Here is a 17,963-nt window from a genome sequence, read left to right as displayed (position 1 = left end):
CATCACTTCATTGGCTTCTAGTTTTGTTTTAGAAGTGATTTTAAGATTTCACTGATATACTTTTAAAGCAAGCATGGGCCTGGCTCCGAGCTACAGTATATGACTGAACATTTAACTCCGTTTGAGGCAGCCCGCTCCCACACATCCTCGGGTGAGGGCGCTCTTGTTGTTCTAAAGTTGAGGCTTAAAACTAAAAGGTGAGGGCGCATTCTCCGTCAGAGCGCCAAGACCATAGGTGCCAAACTCGAGGCCCGGGGGCCAGATGCGGCCCGCCATATCATTTTATGTGGCCCTCGAAAGCAAATCATGCTCGTCAACTTCCGGGATGTTTGCTAAAATCTGTACCCAAACTCCAAATTGTCACAATAATGTTGTGATATTGCATTTTTCTGTGACCAAACCCTTCTTCTACAGTAACTTAAACAATACTTGAACAAAGTATTATCTTTGTCTTCTGATTTCAAACCTAGTTATCCCTCAATTTGTAAAATGTTTTGGTGATGATTAAACATTTATATGGTTTTACTGTTCTAACGGCCCTCTGAGGGAAATCATAACTACAATGCGGCCCGAGACACCCTGGCCGAGACTGTGAAACAACCTGGCCCAGGAGCTGAGAAATCGATTATCACTTCTTAAAACTCATCTTAAAACTTGAAAAAACTTAAAACTCTCAAATGTCATGTTGTCTTCTAACCCCTTGTATGTATGTATATGTGAGTGTGTGTGTACTGTATGTATGCATGAATCCAGCTAATCTTTTTTTCTGTTTTATATGATATACGAGCATGACATTTGTTTTTGTTTTTTTGTCTATGCTTTTTTGTTTGTCTTTAGAAACGTTTTTAAAGCGCTATAAAACAAAAATCATAAAGATGCCGCTAAAGCACAGTCTCATTTAAAAGTATGTGCTTTGGCGCCATCTGGGTGCCAAGGCACAAGGAAGGGGTTGAACCGATTAGTTGACTTTACGACTCGGCATCGACGTTTAAAGCTCGAAGTAGGCGAATCCCTTAGCACGTTTTTTGTCGTCTCGTCTTCCAAACGGCCAATTTATAGAGGACTTTCGATTTGCCCGTCTGATGCCCTCGCCGGACTATATATATAACACTCTGTGGAGCAGTGAAATGCCCGGCCAAATAGTTGACAGTGTGCGTATGTCTGGGCGGGTCAGAGAGTACACAATTAAGATGGTCGGGTAACAGTTTAGCGGTTACCCTCGCTAGCTTCGGCTATTCCGATCGCTGCTAGATTTCGTACCAGCAGGAGTATGACGGTGGGACTGGTGGCGAGGAATGTACTTGTAATTGGTGGGAGCCTTGCGCATGTTCTTCTCTTCAACAAGGCGGCCGCTCTTATCTTGTTTTCCATAGCGTACATAGCGTAGCAAGACTCCCAAAAATTAAGCATTTCTCTGTTTCTATTTCACTTGTCCTTTGATTGTAATTGAGGATGGACTTGCATATTTTGCAAGTGACCATGATCTCATTTTTGGGTCAAATATTTCCACATGCTCATAGCACAGTACAGCCATATGCTGTACCGCGACATATTGTTACGACAGTGTTGTAACAATATGTATGAATAAAGTTCTCGTTATCACACAGTTGCTTAAATTTGTGCCGCTGCTCCTGTTCCACCAGTCCCATGGTCCCGCTGGCATGAATATTTTAAGATTAGTGACGATCAACATACCCGAAGTTAGTGAGGCTAATGTTATTCTCATCCACAACCAGTTTATTTTCATACTTTCTGACCGAAGCTGACTTATGAAGACTGTGTTGCCTTGTTGGCCGGCCACTTCGCTGCTCTACAGAGCGTTATAGTTCGGTGACGGCGGCAGAGTTCAAAGTCCTCTTTAAATTGGCTAATTGGAAGACGAGATGCCAGAAACACGTGATTAGCAGATAGTCCACTTCAAGCTTTAAACATCGATGCGGCCTTGTGAAGTCGACTCGTTGACTAATCGCTTCAACCGCTAATGTCAACGAGAACTTTAAACATCGTAGAAGTTGTACAATTAGCACACTGCCAGTGTATACGTCCGCATTTGACCAAAAATGAGACAGATAGCATGGTCACTTGCAAAATACGCAAGTCGATATATCCTCAAATACATCAAATAATTGACTTTCATCACATTACAGTTGACTACAAAAAAGCTTAAGTCATTCAACCCTTACGAGAAACTACGTTTAAGTGAGGGGAGGGGCTTCTATTAGACATGCCAAAGCCCTGGCTAAAATAAAAATAGTGCTTTGGCGCCATCTTGGTGCATTGATAGGCTAGTGTTTTGGGTGGGGGTGCCTTAATTACTCGCAGATTTTTGCTATTCGCGGCAGCGCTGTCCCTATCCCGCGCAAATGGCGGGGACGGTTAACTGTATTGACTAATTATGACTAAGAGTGCGCTCGTCCCAACAGCCCGTAAATCCAAGAAGTTGGGCAAGTTAAAGGGCGTCGGCGATGACCCGCAGGCAGGCAAGGAAAGCCAGGCTGAGGAGGAGCTGAACGCCAGCGCCACCAACACCGCCCTGGTGTCCCGCAGGCCCAGCGTGGTCACACCTTTCCTGCCGCCGTCCATCTGCAACGTGTTGGAGTTCATCGAGCCCGAAGAGGTGTACTCGGGCTTCGACAACACGCTGCCCGACACCACCGACCACCTGCTGTCCAGCCTCAACTGCCTGGCCGGCAAGCAGATGGTGCGCCTGGTCAAGTGGGCCAAAGTACTTCCAGGTTAGTGCGGACGTGTGGCCTCGATGCTATTTTGGTGGGTGTCTTTTTTCCATGAAAAAAAAAACCAAAAAAACACAAATACATTTGGAGCGATGAAGTTGAATGAAATAGTGCCTTTTGGACCTTCAAAACATATAATTTAGGGCAGCATGCCACTGTGCACATTAGTGAGCCGTCGAAGATCATCATGTGTGCTGTGGGAAATTATCTAAATGATCTAATTATCACATAAATGGTCCGAAAAGTATTATTTATTCACTACAAATAATGTACCTGTGCCAGCGACGTATGGTGACAGGCATAACAATGAAATGCTCTTCCATCACACATCATCATCATTATTTCTGTATGCTTCTTTGGGACATTTTTCTAATGTAAAATATGTGGTTGGCTCCATAAAGGTTGGGAAACTCTGCCTTAGCTGCTTTAGAGGGTAACCACAGGGACTCGAAAAATACAACAATTATGTATATCATTTTTAAAAAGATTTTTTTCCCAAATGTTATTATTATTATTCGCATTATTAATACTGTTATTTTATATATGATTAACAACAATGATGACAGTGATAAATAAAATACTATGTACTGCAATACAATTTTCAAAACTGTAATTGGAGAACAATATTTTTCATTGGACATTATCTATTTTATTTATTTATTTTTTAAAGTTTAGATATATTCCTATATATTCCTGATGCTTATATATTATCAATAGTAATAGTTATTTTGTAAAAAATTTTAAAAAAAAAAAAAGTCAAAAACAAATCTGAATAATTCATGATGATGATGAATTTCCTTCTGTAAATATATATTTCTAGTTTAAAAAAAATTGGATATTCCTGCAAAAGATCAAAGCCTATCTGGTGAGACTTATATCGATTAGTTTTCGTTTATTTTGGTTTTATTGTACAGTGCAGAACTTCTTATTTTACATTTCTATGAAAGTTAAGAATGTTAAAAAACATAACGCCTCTGTGTGATCAGAGGGTAAATTGTTTTGTTTTAGTTTTATTTGATACACTTGTATGATCATTAGAAAAGCCCCCAAAGCATTCTCGCCCTCCACGGCTCACGTTCGACCTTCCAGTTCCTATGAAATGTCAGTCCAATAAAATGTAAATGAAAAGAGTCTTGTAATGCAATTCCACGTTTTAATGAAAACGATCTTCATATCCGCGCTCCCTCGTGTTGTCTGTCAGGCTTCCCGCTTTTCTTTCCACTGTGGACTATCAGCCTTGGAAACCATTCCGCAAATCTTCCAATGAGATTACCAATGAAATCCTATTTGACCATTAAATAGAAATGGGGATTTATAAGAGTGAAGGCATTTACATTACTGCTCTCGCCAGATGTTGGCTCTGATGCGTCTCGTTAAAGTGCAGTTAGATGAGATAAAGATGTGCCGTGGGGGAATATGAATGAGTTAGCTTGAAAGTCAGAGGCATATTAAATCCCATCCCTGTTATATTGCGGGTCATATTATATAAAAATAAATTACAAAATTAAAAAGGCACAAACATCTTAGGATAAAACTTCTGCTAGCCTTATTTTTGATATTTCCTTTAAATTGTAATCCACATTTTTAAAAAGGATTTGTGAACTAGCTTCGTTTTATGAACTATGGAAACTGGAACTGTAAATCAGTTTTGCTTTTTATGTACAAAATTCGTAGGATAAAACTTCTCTTTACCATGTTTTTCTTCTTTTCATTTCAGATTTTTTTATGGACAATTTTTCTATAGTTTTCTGTTCTTTTTATTGAAACTATTTTTGAATTTGCCTTTTTCACGATTGCTATATGGTGACAGGCGGATTAAAACCCGCTTGTTACATTTTCGGTCAAATTGCCTTGCCAATTTTTTTCCGTTTTTTTATGTCTCCTGCTCGCCTTATTTTTGTTGGGCTTTTCATTATATTAGATATTTTTTATTTTATTTTTATGATATATGTTGATATCTTATGATAGTGAGAGGCATTTTAAAACCTTCCTGTTATCCAGGTCAAAATAACCAGTAAATATTAAACTAAACTTAACTCTATATTGCAGGTCAAATTGACCTATGAAAATAGTTTTTGGGCCTTTGTTTTTTTTTTTTTTGCTGGACAAAAATTTTAGGATCAAAATTCCTCTGCTGTACAATTTTTTTTGTCCTGAGTTTTGAGTAACAAAAAAAAATTGAGCTACGAGTGCTAACTCCAGTGGCAGCAAACTTCACAAGCAGTGAACAATTTTTCCCCCAAAAAGTGTTTGATTCAAGCTGTTAAATGTCACTCCCAGTTGAAAGTTAAACAGAAATGTTAATGTTGTATTTAACCAAGCCAGATAACTTACCAGTTTACTAGCTTAATGCTAACACACGAAGCAAAATGCCATAGACAGGTTAGCAACCTTTAAGCAATATATATATTTGAACACAAATTGTGCAGCAACACATGTAGATTGAGAATATAAAATTACTCACGGGAATATCTTTGTTATCCTCTGCAAAATAGGACTAATATTACTGCAGTTTACACAGTTTAGAAGGGTCCGTCTGTGTATTTTACTGGCGCCTGGTGGCAAAAGTGTGCACGACGGAAGGGGCATCACAATATCTAATTCTTAACATTGTACTTAATTATGTTATCACTGCATATTTGTATAAAGTACAATACTGTAGAGTGCTATATTTCTTATCAAAAACAAACCAAAAAATTGTTGGCGTTTCGGTTGCTGGAGCAGATTAATGGCATTTCCATTCATTACAGTGGTGAAAAAAGATTTGCTAGAGAAATGTTTTGAGTTACCAGCATGGTCACGAAACCAATTGAATTTGTAAATTGAGACACCTCGATATAGTAATATAGAATGTTGGCGACTTGTTTAAAAAGGAGCAAGGTGACATGCCCGCAGACGGAAATAGTCCCAGCGCCTCGTAAATTGCTTGTCTGTCCTCAGTTGCCTTTTTTTGTGTTGTTATGTGGCGCATGTGGAGCTTCTCGCCAAGCATTGATTGAGAGTTTGGCACCGTTCCTATTCCTACTTCTATTTGTGGAGGCCCTCGCAAGGAGTCATAACTTGAATCCTCGCTGGGATTTTGCATCTTACGAGAAGAAGGCGCGTTATCCTTGACGTGTTGCTTTTGGCGGCTTAAAATTAGATAGTAGTAATAATGCAACACTTGAGAAAAGATATGCAGTACTGTATGTGAAGCTGCTGAAAATGTGCTGTTTCGTTTGTTTACAATCGTCACCAGTACAGTCAAAAAATGTTTTCCACTTTTCTCGTGGATTACAAACACCCAGTACAGTACAAAATTATTGTACATTAATATAATTTTTTTTTTGGAAAAGGTTTAAAGTGTATCCCAACTGACCTCACTGCTGCATGAAAGGGGTGATATATATATATATATATATATATATCTTAGCCTTTGTGTCATTTGTGGTGAACCCTTATGACTAAGGTTCAAAAGTTTGAGAACCACTTGAAATGTCAACTTTTTTAAAAATAACTGCACCGGACACAAAGAACTGACAAAACCCAGAAATTAGCCAAACCTTTGTAGTTGTTTTGGGATTGACTATGTGGGTTTTTGTGCTAGGTTTTCGGGGCCTGCCCATCGAGGACCAAATTACATTGATCCAGTACTCGTGGATGTGCCTGTCCTCCTTTTGCCTCAGCTGGCGCTCCTACAAACACACCAACGGACAGTTGCTCTACTTCGCCCCTGACCTCATCTTCAACGAGTAGGTCCACAAACACACAGAAATAAAGAAAATACTGTATGTATTATAATGTCTTTGTGTTAGATATCCGCTTTCAAGAGGCGGGGCCTAGTGGGTTCGGGTGTGACATCGGCGAGTTTATGTGCGAGTGTCTGGGCGTGAGCTGTGGCCGACAGCAGCTACTGCATGAGGGGGTGCTCATTGAATTTGTGTGTTTTACTGTTCTCCCAGCATTCAAAAAACATGTCATGTAGCTCTCCTTTCCCACATGCAGGGGCATTACAGTCAAACTTGCTATTTGCGTGGGAAAGGTACCCCCCCATCCAAAAGGTTTGTAATTGCCCATAGATGCCACAAGACGGCAGGGTTAATGTCAAAATAAAAATCCTCAACTCACTCCAACATACTTCCTTGACAGCAAGATGCCACCAAATGGCATACATAAACAGCGAATAGATGAATTTGCGAATGCCAAAGGGTGGCTATGCAAGGGTTCACTGGATAGAGAGTTGGGGGAAAATCGAAGGTTTTAAAAGAACTTTCCAAATTGATGTAACATGCCTGTTTATTTACAAAGACACTGTTACTGTGCACTGCCTTCACCACTAAGAGCCGGGATAAGACGTTTGTTCTTCTTTAAAAAAACAAATGTGATGTCACGCTTGGCCTGAAAAAATACGAGCGACTTTAATTATTTTTTCAGCTGGACGCCGACTTGTGCGAGTTGCTTGAAAGCAAATGTGGTGCCGGGTTCTTCTTCTGGCGTTTTAGACAAGTAGAAAACATTGAGAGAATATAAAGTACTGTGAAAAGTGGCATCTTATTTTGGACAGTGAGTCAGCAAAAACAATTCCAGGCAAGCAGCTGGAGAGAATATATGCAACCACTCAGCACAAAGATTTGTATTATGTTGATGTTGGTATTGTGTTGTTATATATACGTTGTATGTGCTAGGTTGCATTACATTGTGTTATGTAAGATATACGTTACATCACATTACCTTAACTTAGATAGACCTTGCATTAGAAACACTGTTATTTTATGTTACATTGTCTTACTTGCTACATATATTATGTTGCATTAATCAAACGAATTATATCTAAAAACATATTTTGTTAGGTATATGTTACCTAAATGTTACTTTACATTACCATATGCTACATTAGATATGTTGTTCCTCTAAATCATGTTAGATATATCGTTTCGTGTTATGTGTACGTTATGTTAGATGAAATCATGATACATTAAATAGGTGTCATTTCATTGCCTTACGTTATTGTTACCTTTCCTTACGTTACTATGTGCATATAGCCACTGTCGGGCAGAATCTACAAAATCACTACTTTTCAGGATATTAATAAAAAAAAATTTTTTTTTAAATGCCTTCTTGCTTGAGTTACCAAACTGCATTGTTCCGGTTGGTATTATACCTTAAATTGCTATCATATACTCTGCGCACTAATGTGAACACAACAGCACCTCAAAATCATGTTCATTCGCTAATTTAATTTGCAAAAAAAAAATCAATAAATTCTTACAATGTCATTGATCAAACTGGTAGAATACAGTGCCAGCCATCCACATCAAAATCTACGCGCACGCAAACCCCCGACCAGACAAAAAGCCTTTAATACTTCACAAAAGTGAACGACTTGTTGTTGCATAATCTTCTCTTTTTCAAACTCTGCCTCAAGCACTCCGGTGCCTCCACTAAAATGCTTCGAGGGCGTTTACAAATATATATCAGTGACAAAAAAATAACAAATCCAGTGGTTTCTAGCCTTACTAGATATCGCCAATATCTTATGCTATTCAAAATGAATATGCTTTCTGCACATAGGAAAACTATTACAATAAGATGCTTTATCTCATGGCCACCGCATCAGCGTCTTTCTTCGCCCATTTTCAGGGACCGCATGCAGCAGTCGGCCATGTACGAACTGTGCCTGGGCATGAGACAGGTGAGCCAGGAGTTTGTTCGGCTGCAGCTCACCTACGAAGAGTTCCTCTCCATGAAGGTCCTGCTGCTTCTCAGCACAAGTAAGTAACGCAGCCGGCTAGGAGCCCGTGTACATCTTAGCCGCTAAATGCTAACGTTTTAGAGGTATTTGCGATCGGCTGGTTTTCCGGTATGAAGAATACAAGAAAAGTTGGTTTAGAAAACTTTTGCAGGCTCGATGGTAGGCATAGGCATGGCTTAAAAGAGAAACTCATGCAAAAGAGCAGCAGATAAATGCATGCAGACTGAAGGCTAAGGTTGTTTTTCATCCTCTGCTCTCACTTGCCCGAAAATAACGTTGAATTAATAAAGCAAGTAGTGAAAAGCTGGATGGCCCTGCGATTGGCTGGCGACCAGTTCAGGGTGTACCCCGCCTCTCCCCCGAAGATAGCTGGGATAGGCTCCAGCACGCCCGCGGCCCTAGTGTGGATAAAGCGGTGCAGAAAAATGGATGGATGGATGAAAACCTGGATAATTTTCAAATCCCAGTTGGGGACATTTTTACGTCTTAAAAAACGTCCTGAGAAAAATGGCACCTGGTGATCAGGCCCCAATGTGCCAGCAGTGCTTTCATGATTGACATGTCGGCCACCCAATGACTGCATGGAATGTTCATTCTGACTGTGCAAGAAGGCATGATTTGAAACACACTCATGCTGACTGAAGGCTCACCAAGTTGTTTTTCCATCCTATACTCTTATCAATAATGTCCCGGTTGGATAATCTTCCTACGTCCGAGGTCCTGGGAAAAAGAGGACACCTGGTCCGCTCTACCGATCACTCGTAGTGATGTAATGACCGACATGTAGGACACCCAATAACAGTGTGAAAAGTGACTGAAAATCTGGTTAATGATGGTACTGTCAGACCTTGCTGGAAAGTGGTACTTAAACAGAAACTCAAGCCACAGTGCAATGGAGGAATGAATGCAGACTGAAGTATTCTTTGGCTCATATGTATAATGTTATTCTTTCTATATACTCTAGATTGTTCAATTATTGAAAATGCAGACAAAGTAGAGAAAGTCTAGAAGGATTTTAAAAATCCTGGCAGGCCACCTTTTCTAGGTCTGAAAAAGCAGACATTTGAGGAAAACAGGACACCTGGACTGACTTGAAATATCTAGTTTCCCCCCGCCCCTCTCTCAATAACCTCTACAGACTGTCACCATCCACACCCGTCAGTGGGTTTTAAACACTACAAAAGTATCAAAAATCCACTGGGACCTGAATGGCTCTCCAGTTCATGCATTTTACATCCCGGTGGTGGTGGAGCGAGAAGGGGTGAGCTTAAGCAGCATAGCGGCGAATTTGAAAAGTCTGCATTCTGGCTAAACTTCTTTAAACCGCCAACACCGGTGCCAATCACTGGAAGTATTTATGGTTGAGGGACATGTGGGAATGCACATGAAAGTCAAGATGACGGTGATTTTTCCAGACTGCACTTTGAAAACCAACCAACGTGTTTTCAGATTTTTAAAAAAATCTCTTGTTTGGAGACTTTTTGACCCAATAAGTAGGAAAAGTCTGTTCGCCCAAGAATTACCATTCCAAACCGTACCATTTTGAGTAATAGTATTTAGTGGATCAAGATGCATACACTTGAAAACAATTTTTAGGTCCCAAAATGTTTATGCGTTCTGGGTAAAGAGGACACTTGGTCACCCAACAGCAGTAGTTCCCAGATTTCAGCTTATTATTTTTTTTTTGGTCTCTATAGTTTTGGGTGGTGTTACACAAAGAAGGTGTCATAAAATGAGTATTAAATAAATAATAATGGTTTGGAGTCATAATTACAGTGACTGACATCATAACCAATCAATCACAACGTTTGACGTGGGCCACCCAATGACTGCATGAGCAGTGACGAATAAAGAAAAAGATGCAGACTTGAGGAAATGAAAACCGAGCGAGATACTTTTTCTAGAGTCCAAAAATGTCTTGAGAAAAGAGGATGTAGGATGGATCTACATTTAGGAAAAATAGGCATGAGACCAAGATTTACTGTTGCTCACCATAACGCGGCAAACTGAACGCGGGGGGAAAAGCCTTTAGATATTCAGTGCACTGGAGGTACAAAGCTATGGGACACCATCTCAAGGTATCGATCGCATTTAGCTTTTTTTTTTTTTTTTTTTGGAGAGGGGGGGGGGGGGGGGTCCCCAAATAGTTGACGCATCCTGGGAACAGAAGACTCCCGGTCGCAGTGTTATAGGGAACGTTCGAAAATCCTCTCCAAGCGCGCTCTCTACACTCCGGAACGTTCAGAAACTCCGAGCGTTGTTGGAGTGTGGTGCAGTTCAGTTATTCAGAGCGCACTCCCACTGCTTTGTCTGAGGAGACAGAGCAGCCGGAGCGTCAGGCAGGATGAGAAGGAAGCTTCAAGCCGACACATTCAATATGGCGAACACACTGACGTATCCCCGCCAATGGCCAACACGCTTGTACGTAAATTCATAGAAAATGGAGCGCGCTTTGCCTCTCTGAACATTGCGCAGATGCGAGAAAAGACTTGAATGCAGAGCGAGTTGTGTCAGTCAAAATTACAACTGTGAATCATGGAAGAGGCAGTTTCTGAGATGACTTCCGAGTATGCCATGTCGCAAAAAAAAAAAAAAAAAAAAAAAAAGAGGGTACATTTAAGGACAAACCAATGAGCGAAAAAGGAAGCCTTCTTCGAAAAACAAAGACAAAAGGAAAGTCAAAGGGAGGCCATCGCCAGGCCTTCTGTTGCCGTGGCCTCCCACTCCGGTGCTCGCTGCTTGCCTGGAGCTTTGCCACCGAGCCAGGCCGTGCTCCAAGAGCTGCAATTTTCCTCTCTCTCTACTTTAGTAGTTGGCCATGTCATTTGTTAAAGAAAGACTACAAACAACAAGATATTCCAGGTCTTAATGCACAAGCACCTTTTGAATGTTCGTACGAAATTCATAAAGGTAGGGTCAGAGTTAGTATATGGTTAGAATTAGGGTAGGGTATGGTTGTGGTCGGGTCATGGTTGAGTTTGGGTTAGGGGTTTTACTGTAATGTATTCCTTTCTGTCGTACTCAGGAAGGAAGGGCCAGGGTAAGAGTTGGGTTAGGATTAGGTAGGGAACGGGGTTATGGTAAGGTCAGGGTTAAGGTTTAGAATTAGGGTAAGGTAAGCGTATGACCTAGGAATTCTAATGTACTCCTTCGTGTAATATTCAAGGGGGAAGGGTTAGGGTACAGTTAGATGGAAAGCCCATTTTCTAATCCCAAGCAGAGAAAACTGTAAAGTGTGACTGTACCATTTGAAAGCCCTGGGGAAGCAGTTGTGACTCATTTTCACAAGCGAGCGTGCCATCTCCTAGGCGACTTTTGGGGAAAGCTCCGTTAGTTCCAGCCATTCAGAGGAAGCTGGCGGAAAGGAAGCGAGTGTTTACACAGGAATTGTCAGAGCTCGTCGGCGTATGACGGCGAGCGATGAGCGCCTCTGGCCTGGAACCAACGAAAGAACGAGGGGATAAAGAGGACGAGAGAGGAGCTGCTAATGCTCTCTGACCTTGGTCTTAGGTTTCAACCCAGCCTGTGGTGTCTGATGACCCCGTTTGGCATTGGGTAGGGGAGCGCTTTCGCCTCGCCTCTGCACAAATGGATATGATAGTCCAAAAGAGACCAGAACAGGGAGTCATGGTCATGGTCGAATATAAGAACTTCTTATTAAAAACAACCTAGTTGTTTAGCTCCGCACTCCAGCTACACCGTACCTCTATAAACAAATACAGTGCAGCTCTGCCTTTGAAATTTGCTCAAAATGGACGACTTTCTGTTCAATTTTGGGTGTGGGTGCTTCAGACTATTTCAAGTGTCCTGTAATGAGAGACAGGTCCACCCATACCAGAGTTGATTGGTGAAACTGGTGATAAGGGCACATTTTTCCAACTGTCCTAGCCCCTTTTTCACAGATTGTCTGTTTCAAACCAAAATGGTCGACTTCGTGTTTGATATCGGGCATGCGTCCTTGAGACTTTTTCCATACGTCCTCTGAAGACAGACATGTCCAGCTATATGCGTGTCGCTGCACGAAACTGATGTGGGGGGGCTAATTTTGTCTTACTTTCCAGGTCCCATTAAAAGGAATTCACACCTGACACGGCTGCTTTCGACCAAAAAGGTCGACTTTCCGATCAATTTCAGTCATGGATCCTTTAGACTTTTTGCATGTCCTGTTACAACAGGGGGCTAATTTATTCTAACTTTGCAGGGCCGCAACTGAGTGGGTTTTGAAATTACAATTTCAGGCATGTTGAGACCCCCCCAAACAGGCTGTGTTACCTGCCCTCGGTACAGCTCCTAAATGCCAGGATATATGTGGGTCAGCTGGGAGGGAAAAAAAGTCCAAGTGCGTCTTTTGGGTATTAGCACATTCTCATCATGTCAGCCATGAAATAAGGCCTGCCCACCTCACACTCTCCCACACCCATCTGTTTTGGGATTTTCTTGGATAACGCCACGCCTCGAGGCCTTTGCTCATCGGCGCAGAAAGAAGCAAAAATAATCAGACGAATTCGCCAGCGCACTACCGAGTTATTGATCTCCAACCATCCCTCCTTTTAAACAGACACAATGCTAACCGACAGGAAGAAGGCTGTAGCCGACGGGCGAGCAGTTCCTGCACCTTATCATCCAAGCGAGTTGCTCGTCAAACTGTTGTGCTATAAGGCATTTATTTCTTTTTGATAACGTGTCAAAAACACAAAGAATTTACGAGACAATAACGTCGCCACTGGTCCACGTTGGGCCGGTTTTCCAGCACCACCGACAACTTGATGTCTAGCAGATGACGGCCACAGAGACACATTTTAGCTTCTATTTGGAAATGTGGAAGCCACACTTCTTGAACATCATTTTTGCTCAATGTCTGTAGTCTGATATGTACGTAAATTGTTTGTGGATTCAGCAAGCATATTGCCAAATTGAGTAATTATAAGCATACTCAGGGCATTGACATTTTTTGTGAAATTCGCCCCCAGAATGGCTGACTCCCTGTTCGATTTTAGGCATGGGTCCTGGAAACATTTTAGTGCGTCCTGTAATGATAAACATTATTTTTCGTGTTGATAAGTGATATTGGGAGCTAATATGTGTGGTAATAAGTCACTTGGCTCGTCAAACATTAGCATTTAAGATCCCAGTTGTCCATTGGTTCAACCCCACACCCCTTTGTCTGATGCCTGTGGCATCTGCTCGCTTCGCAGTTCCCAAAGAGGGTCTGAAGAACCAGGCGGTATTCGAGGAGATGCGAGTTAATTACATCACGGAGCTCCGGCGCGCCGTGGGGAAGGCCACCAACAACTCCGGCCAGACCTGGCAACGCTTCTTCCAGCTCACCAAGCTACTGGACGCCATGCATGATGTAAGTATGCCCGGGCACGGTGGCACCAATGCCAGCCGCCGCCTACTCCAATACCCGGCCCTCCTTTGGCGGCGTTGGGCATACAAGGAGGTGTTCACTGGCAACTTTGGGCTGCTGATATCATTGGAAATGTTTTTTTTCTGGAATGGCAGCAGAGCGGATTTGGATCATACTTAGCGGTTGGCTGATGCAGTGGCTCCAAATAAGGATTACTGCATCTCAATCTGGCCCCCGGAGGGGGTTGCGGTTATTTCGGCCCACCAGAACAGAAGGGAGATCAATGCCAACTGACAGTTTTCTGGATCACAGTGGTCACTGTAACGCTCCCGCTTGCCAAACTTTACTAACCTTAATGAGTGGATGAGTTAAGGGTTAATGAATCTTGGTTGCTAAAAATCACAAGTGCCTCCTTGTGGTGAGTTATATAGAAATGGAAAGGGTCAAAGTCCATTCTGCTGCATGAGCAAGGGTATAGTCGGATTCCATTTTGGTTGCTCTACATAAAAGTTCCCCGATGAGCTAATTTTGGACTCCAATCTAGTTTTTGTTTGTGTGTGTCTTTTCCAGGACCGAAAATATGAGCATGTGCGATAGGGCAACATTTCGTACCGAGCTGAGAAGTGAATACAATGCCATTATCGCAATGATGTAAAGATATCATTTTAATGATTTAAAATACATTTAATTGTAATTTTATGCTAATAAAGTTTGGATATGCCAATGATGTTTAATTAATGCTTAAAAAGTAGTAATTCTAGGGGGAAACATTTCAATTTGGTAAGAAAAAAGTTTAAATATTAGATTAGAAGATTAAAGTTGCAATCTTAAGAAAAATAATGAATTCAATCAGGATTTTCCAATTGAAAAGACATTTTTCACACACAATTTCATTTGAGAAAAAAAACAAGAAAACAAAATCTGAATTTTACAATTTTTCAAAGTTTTACTTTACGAGATTATAGTTGTAATATTAGGTTTTTTGTGAGAGAAAGTTGAAATTTTAACGGGCTTAAAAAATAAAATCTCGATTTTACGAGAAAAAAAGGTCATGTCGTAATTTTACCAACAGAGTAGAAATTCGAGAAGTCATCATTTAATCATAAAAATGGAGTAATTTTACAGAAAAAAAAAATCATAGTTTTTTTAGCCGATGGTTTTTCGAATAAGTGTCTGATTCTTTCTTTCCTGGTCATGTTAAAAAGATTGCTGCTAGGCAGAATTCATAGGGCGAATCATCTGTACCCCATTGGCCAATGGAAATATCAGTTACATAAGTGTAATAAATATACAAGTTACAGACTGCATTATTTAACAAAAACAATTTGGGAATATTTTGGCCCCAAATTACCTAACCCTAACCAAATTAAATAAAAAGTTATCATTTAACAACAAAAAAGTCATAATTTTGTTAGTTCCTTTTTGACATAAAACATGTCATTTTAGGAGAATAAAATTAGCAATTAGAGAAAATAAATTATTGGATAGCCGAAAAGCTCAGTGTTTCCCCTTTGGTCATATTAAAAGTTTGTTGCTAGGCAGCATTCATGGAGTTGAATCATCAGTGCCCGATAGGCTGATGGAAAAAAAGTAGACGCATGGCTGGAAAGGACTTCTAAATAAAACTGCTCTGTATTTAATATAAAACGCTTTTTGTTTTGTGTGGCAGCTGGTGGCCAACCTGCTGTACTTTTGCTTCTACACCTTCCGCGAGTCGCAGGCCCTGAAGGTGGAGTTCCCCGACATGCTGGTGGAGATCATCAGCGACCAGATACCAAAGGTGGAGTCGGGCCTCACCCACACCATTTACTTCCACAAGAAGTGACGAGGGCAAACAAACAAAAAACATTCAAAAACGCGGCCGAGAACTCGGAGCAACGGCAAAGGGGGAAGCGTCGCGAGCGAGCGAGTACCCGTAGCATGCCGCCGGAACACGGTGGAGGAAAAAACAGGACCGGACTTTTCGGGTCGGAGTCGGGAATATATCCCTCTGCCACCCCCCCCCCCCCCCCCCCTCCCGCCCCCTGTGCACCCCAAAGATGCTTACTATCTTTTCAACGGAGATAAAGCCATACATTTCCTAGGCCGTGCTAGTGCTACATTCACACTAACACACCACACTACACAGATGCACTAAAAATCCCGAAAAAGAAAAAATGTATCACTCAAATTAACTGTGGCTTATGCAGCTCTCACAAACATAAATCAATATATACAGTATATCCAAATAGTTAGCCATTGCTTTGCAGCATATGTAAAGCAGGACAACAGGGCAGACAAAAACAACAACACGCTCAACTATAAGGCCAAAGGTCTCGTTGAATATAATCCAAGGGCTACATATGTAAAATATGTAAATGCATCACCATGAGCTCAGTTTGAAATTCAATTGGTGTCAAACAAACAGGAAAAAAAAAAAAAAGACATCTTTAACGTATACAGTCAAGTCCAAAATGATTCATACCCAAGTGAATTTTAATGGGGGATACAATACAAGAAAGTGGGAAAATACTTTGAAGTTGTACTGGAAACGTGAAATAAATATTTGACCTTTTTTTTTTTTTTTACGAGCGTCTAGATATATTCATATACAACTATGTAATATGAGAATAAAGTTGTTTTACAAGAAACAAGAGAAAAAACATTTTAGGAAAGAAATACGATTATTGACAAGATTTTTGTTTTATTTTATGAGGAAAAAATAAATGTGTGACTGTGGAGTGAATGAATAATGTGTGCAACGGTAAAGCATCTTTGAGTGCCTAGAAAAGCGCTATATAAGTTTTCATGCATTATTATGATGTAATTTTATTTGTATTTAAGTAGTAATATAATAACGCTGTATATTAGAAATTCTGTAACTTTAAATTCCATCCATCCATTTTCTTTACCGCTTCCCCTCACTAGGGTCGCGGGCTGCTGGAGCCTATCCCAGCTATCTTCGGGCGGGAGGCGGGGTACACCCTGAACCGGCCGCCAGCCAATCGCAGGGCACAGAGAAATAAACAACCACTTGCGCTCACATTCACACCTACGGGCAATTTAGAGTCTTCAATCAACCTACCACGCATGTTTTTGGAATGTGGGAGGAAACCGGAGTGCCCGGAGAAAACCCACCCAGGCACGGCCGCGATTTGAACCCCCGGTCACCAGAACTGTGAGGCAGATGCGCTAACCAGACTTCCACCGTGCCGGCACTTTAAATTCTAAATTTATAATGATAATAAAAATTATAATTTAAAGTAAATCCATGAGGGGAAAAAATTATAATTTTAAGAGGGGAAAAAAATATAACGGCAAAAAAATCTTAATTTTACACAAATAAAAAAATATATATTAGATTTTAATTTTGGGAGAGAAAAAAAAAACAATCAGAATTTTACAAAAACATAATTAGAACATTCATAATAATATAATAATATGAGCATAAAGTTGTTTTACGAGAAACTATTTGAAAAGAAAGTTGTAATGCTGTGGGGATACATTGAAAACCTTTAATTTCTTGCAACATGCTCTCGATCTCAAATTGAAATATGGGAATAAAGTCATAATTTGATCATATAAATAATTTTTCAGAAACTAATTTTAATTTGCGAGGATAAAGTTGGAACATGATGAGTCACGTTGTTGTTTTTATGGATTGAAAAAGAACTGTCATCCAAATAAAACTACTTGCCTTTTGAAAACATGACTGACACACACATGCCGTGTTTTGATTCCTAGTTGTGTTTTAAATGTATTTCTGAAATTAATAACCAGTTTTTGTCACTTTCTTGTCCCACTTCCACCTCAAATAATTCACCTCTGATTCCAAATACTCTCCTCGGGTATGAAATATTTTGTGCTCAACTGTACATTTTTGCAGTTCAGATGTGCAGTGAAACAATCCAAACTAATATGCAAAAGGGTAAAAGAGTCACTAGCGAGGGTGTACAATAATCAAGACAATATTGTTGAGTGATTCAATTTGCAAAAAGCAACAACGAAATGCCGTTAATGGATTGGACGGATGGGCGGTCATTTGTGTTCTCTCCAGAGCATCTGTCCAATTCACGTCTTTTTACTCACAATCAAACCAAGCAAAGCCAGCCCTTTGTGACCCCACTCTTCCCCCAAATAATACTATTAATAAAGCATTTTTATAAGA

At 40.6% G+C, this 17,963-nt stretch overlaps 1 protein-coding gene across 1 annotated transcript in view; it reads left to right on the top strand.

Moving 5' to 3' along the window:
- nr3c2 (nuclear receptor subfamily 3, group C, member 2) overlaps nt 1-17,963 on the top strand; it is a 75,038-nt gene extending 57,075 nt beyond the window's left edge. The window contains exons 5-9 of the mRNA XM_061770940.1: nt 2,424-2,735; nt 6,322-6,466; nt 8,355-8,485; nt 13,662-13,819; nt 15,486-17,963. Of these exons, the coding sequence (XP_061626924.1) occupies nt 2,424-2,735; nt 6,322-6,466; nt 8,355-8,485; nt 13,662-13,819; nt 15,486-15,641 (902 nt within the window). The 3' untranslated portion in view covers nt 15,642-17,963. The remainder of the gene's footprint in view (nt 1-2,423; nt 2,736-6,321; nt 6,467-8,354; nt 8,486-13,661; nt 13,820-15,485) is intronic.

The sequence above is a fragment of the Phyllopteryx taeniolatus genome, chromosome 4 (genome assembly GCF_024500385.1).
Source record: "Phyllopteryx taeniolatus isolate TA_2022b chromosome 4, UOR_Ptae_1.2, whole genome shotgun sequence".
NCBI lineage: Eukaryota > Metazoa > Chordata > Actinopteri > Syngnathiformes > Syngnathidae > Phyllopteryx > Phyllopteryx taeniolatus.
Note: the sequence above shows the minus strand (reverse complement) of the source record. Positions and strands in the feature narration are given on the sequence as shown.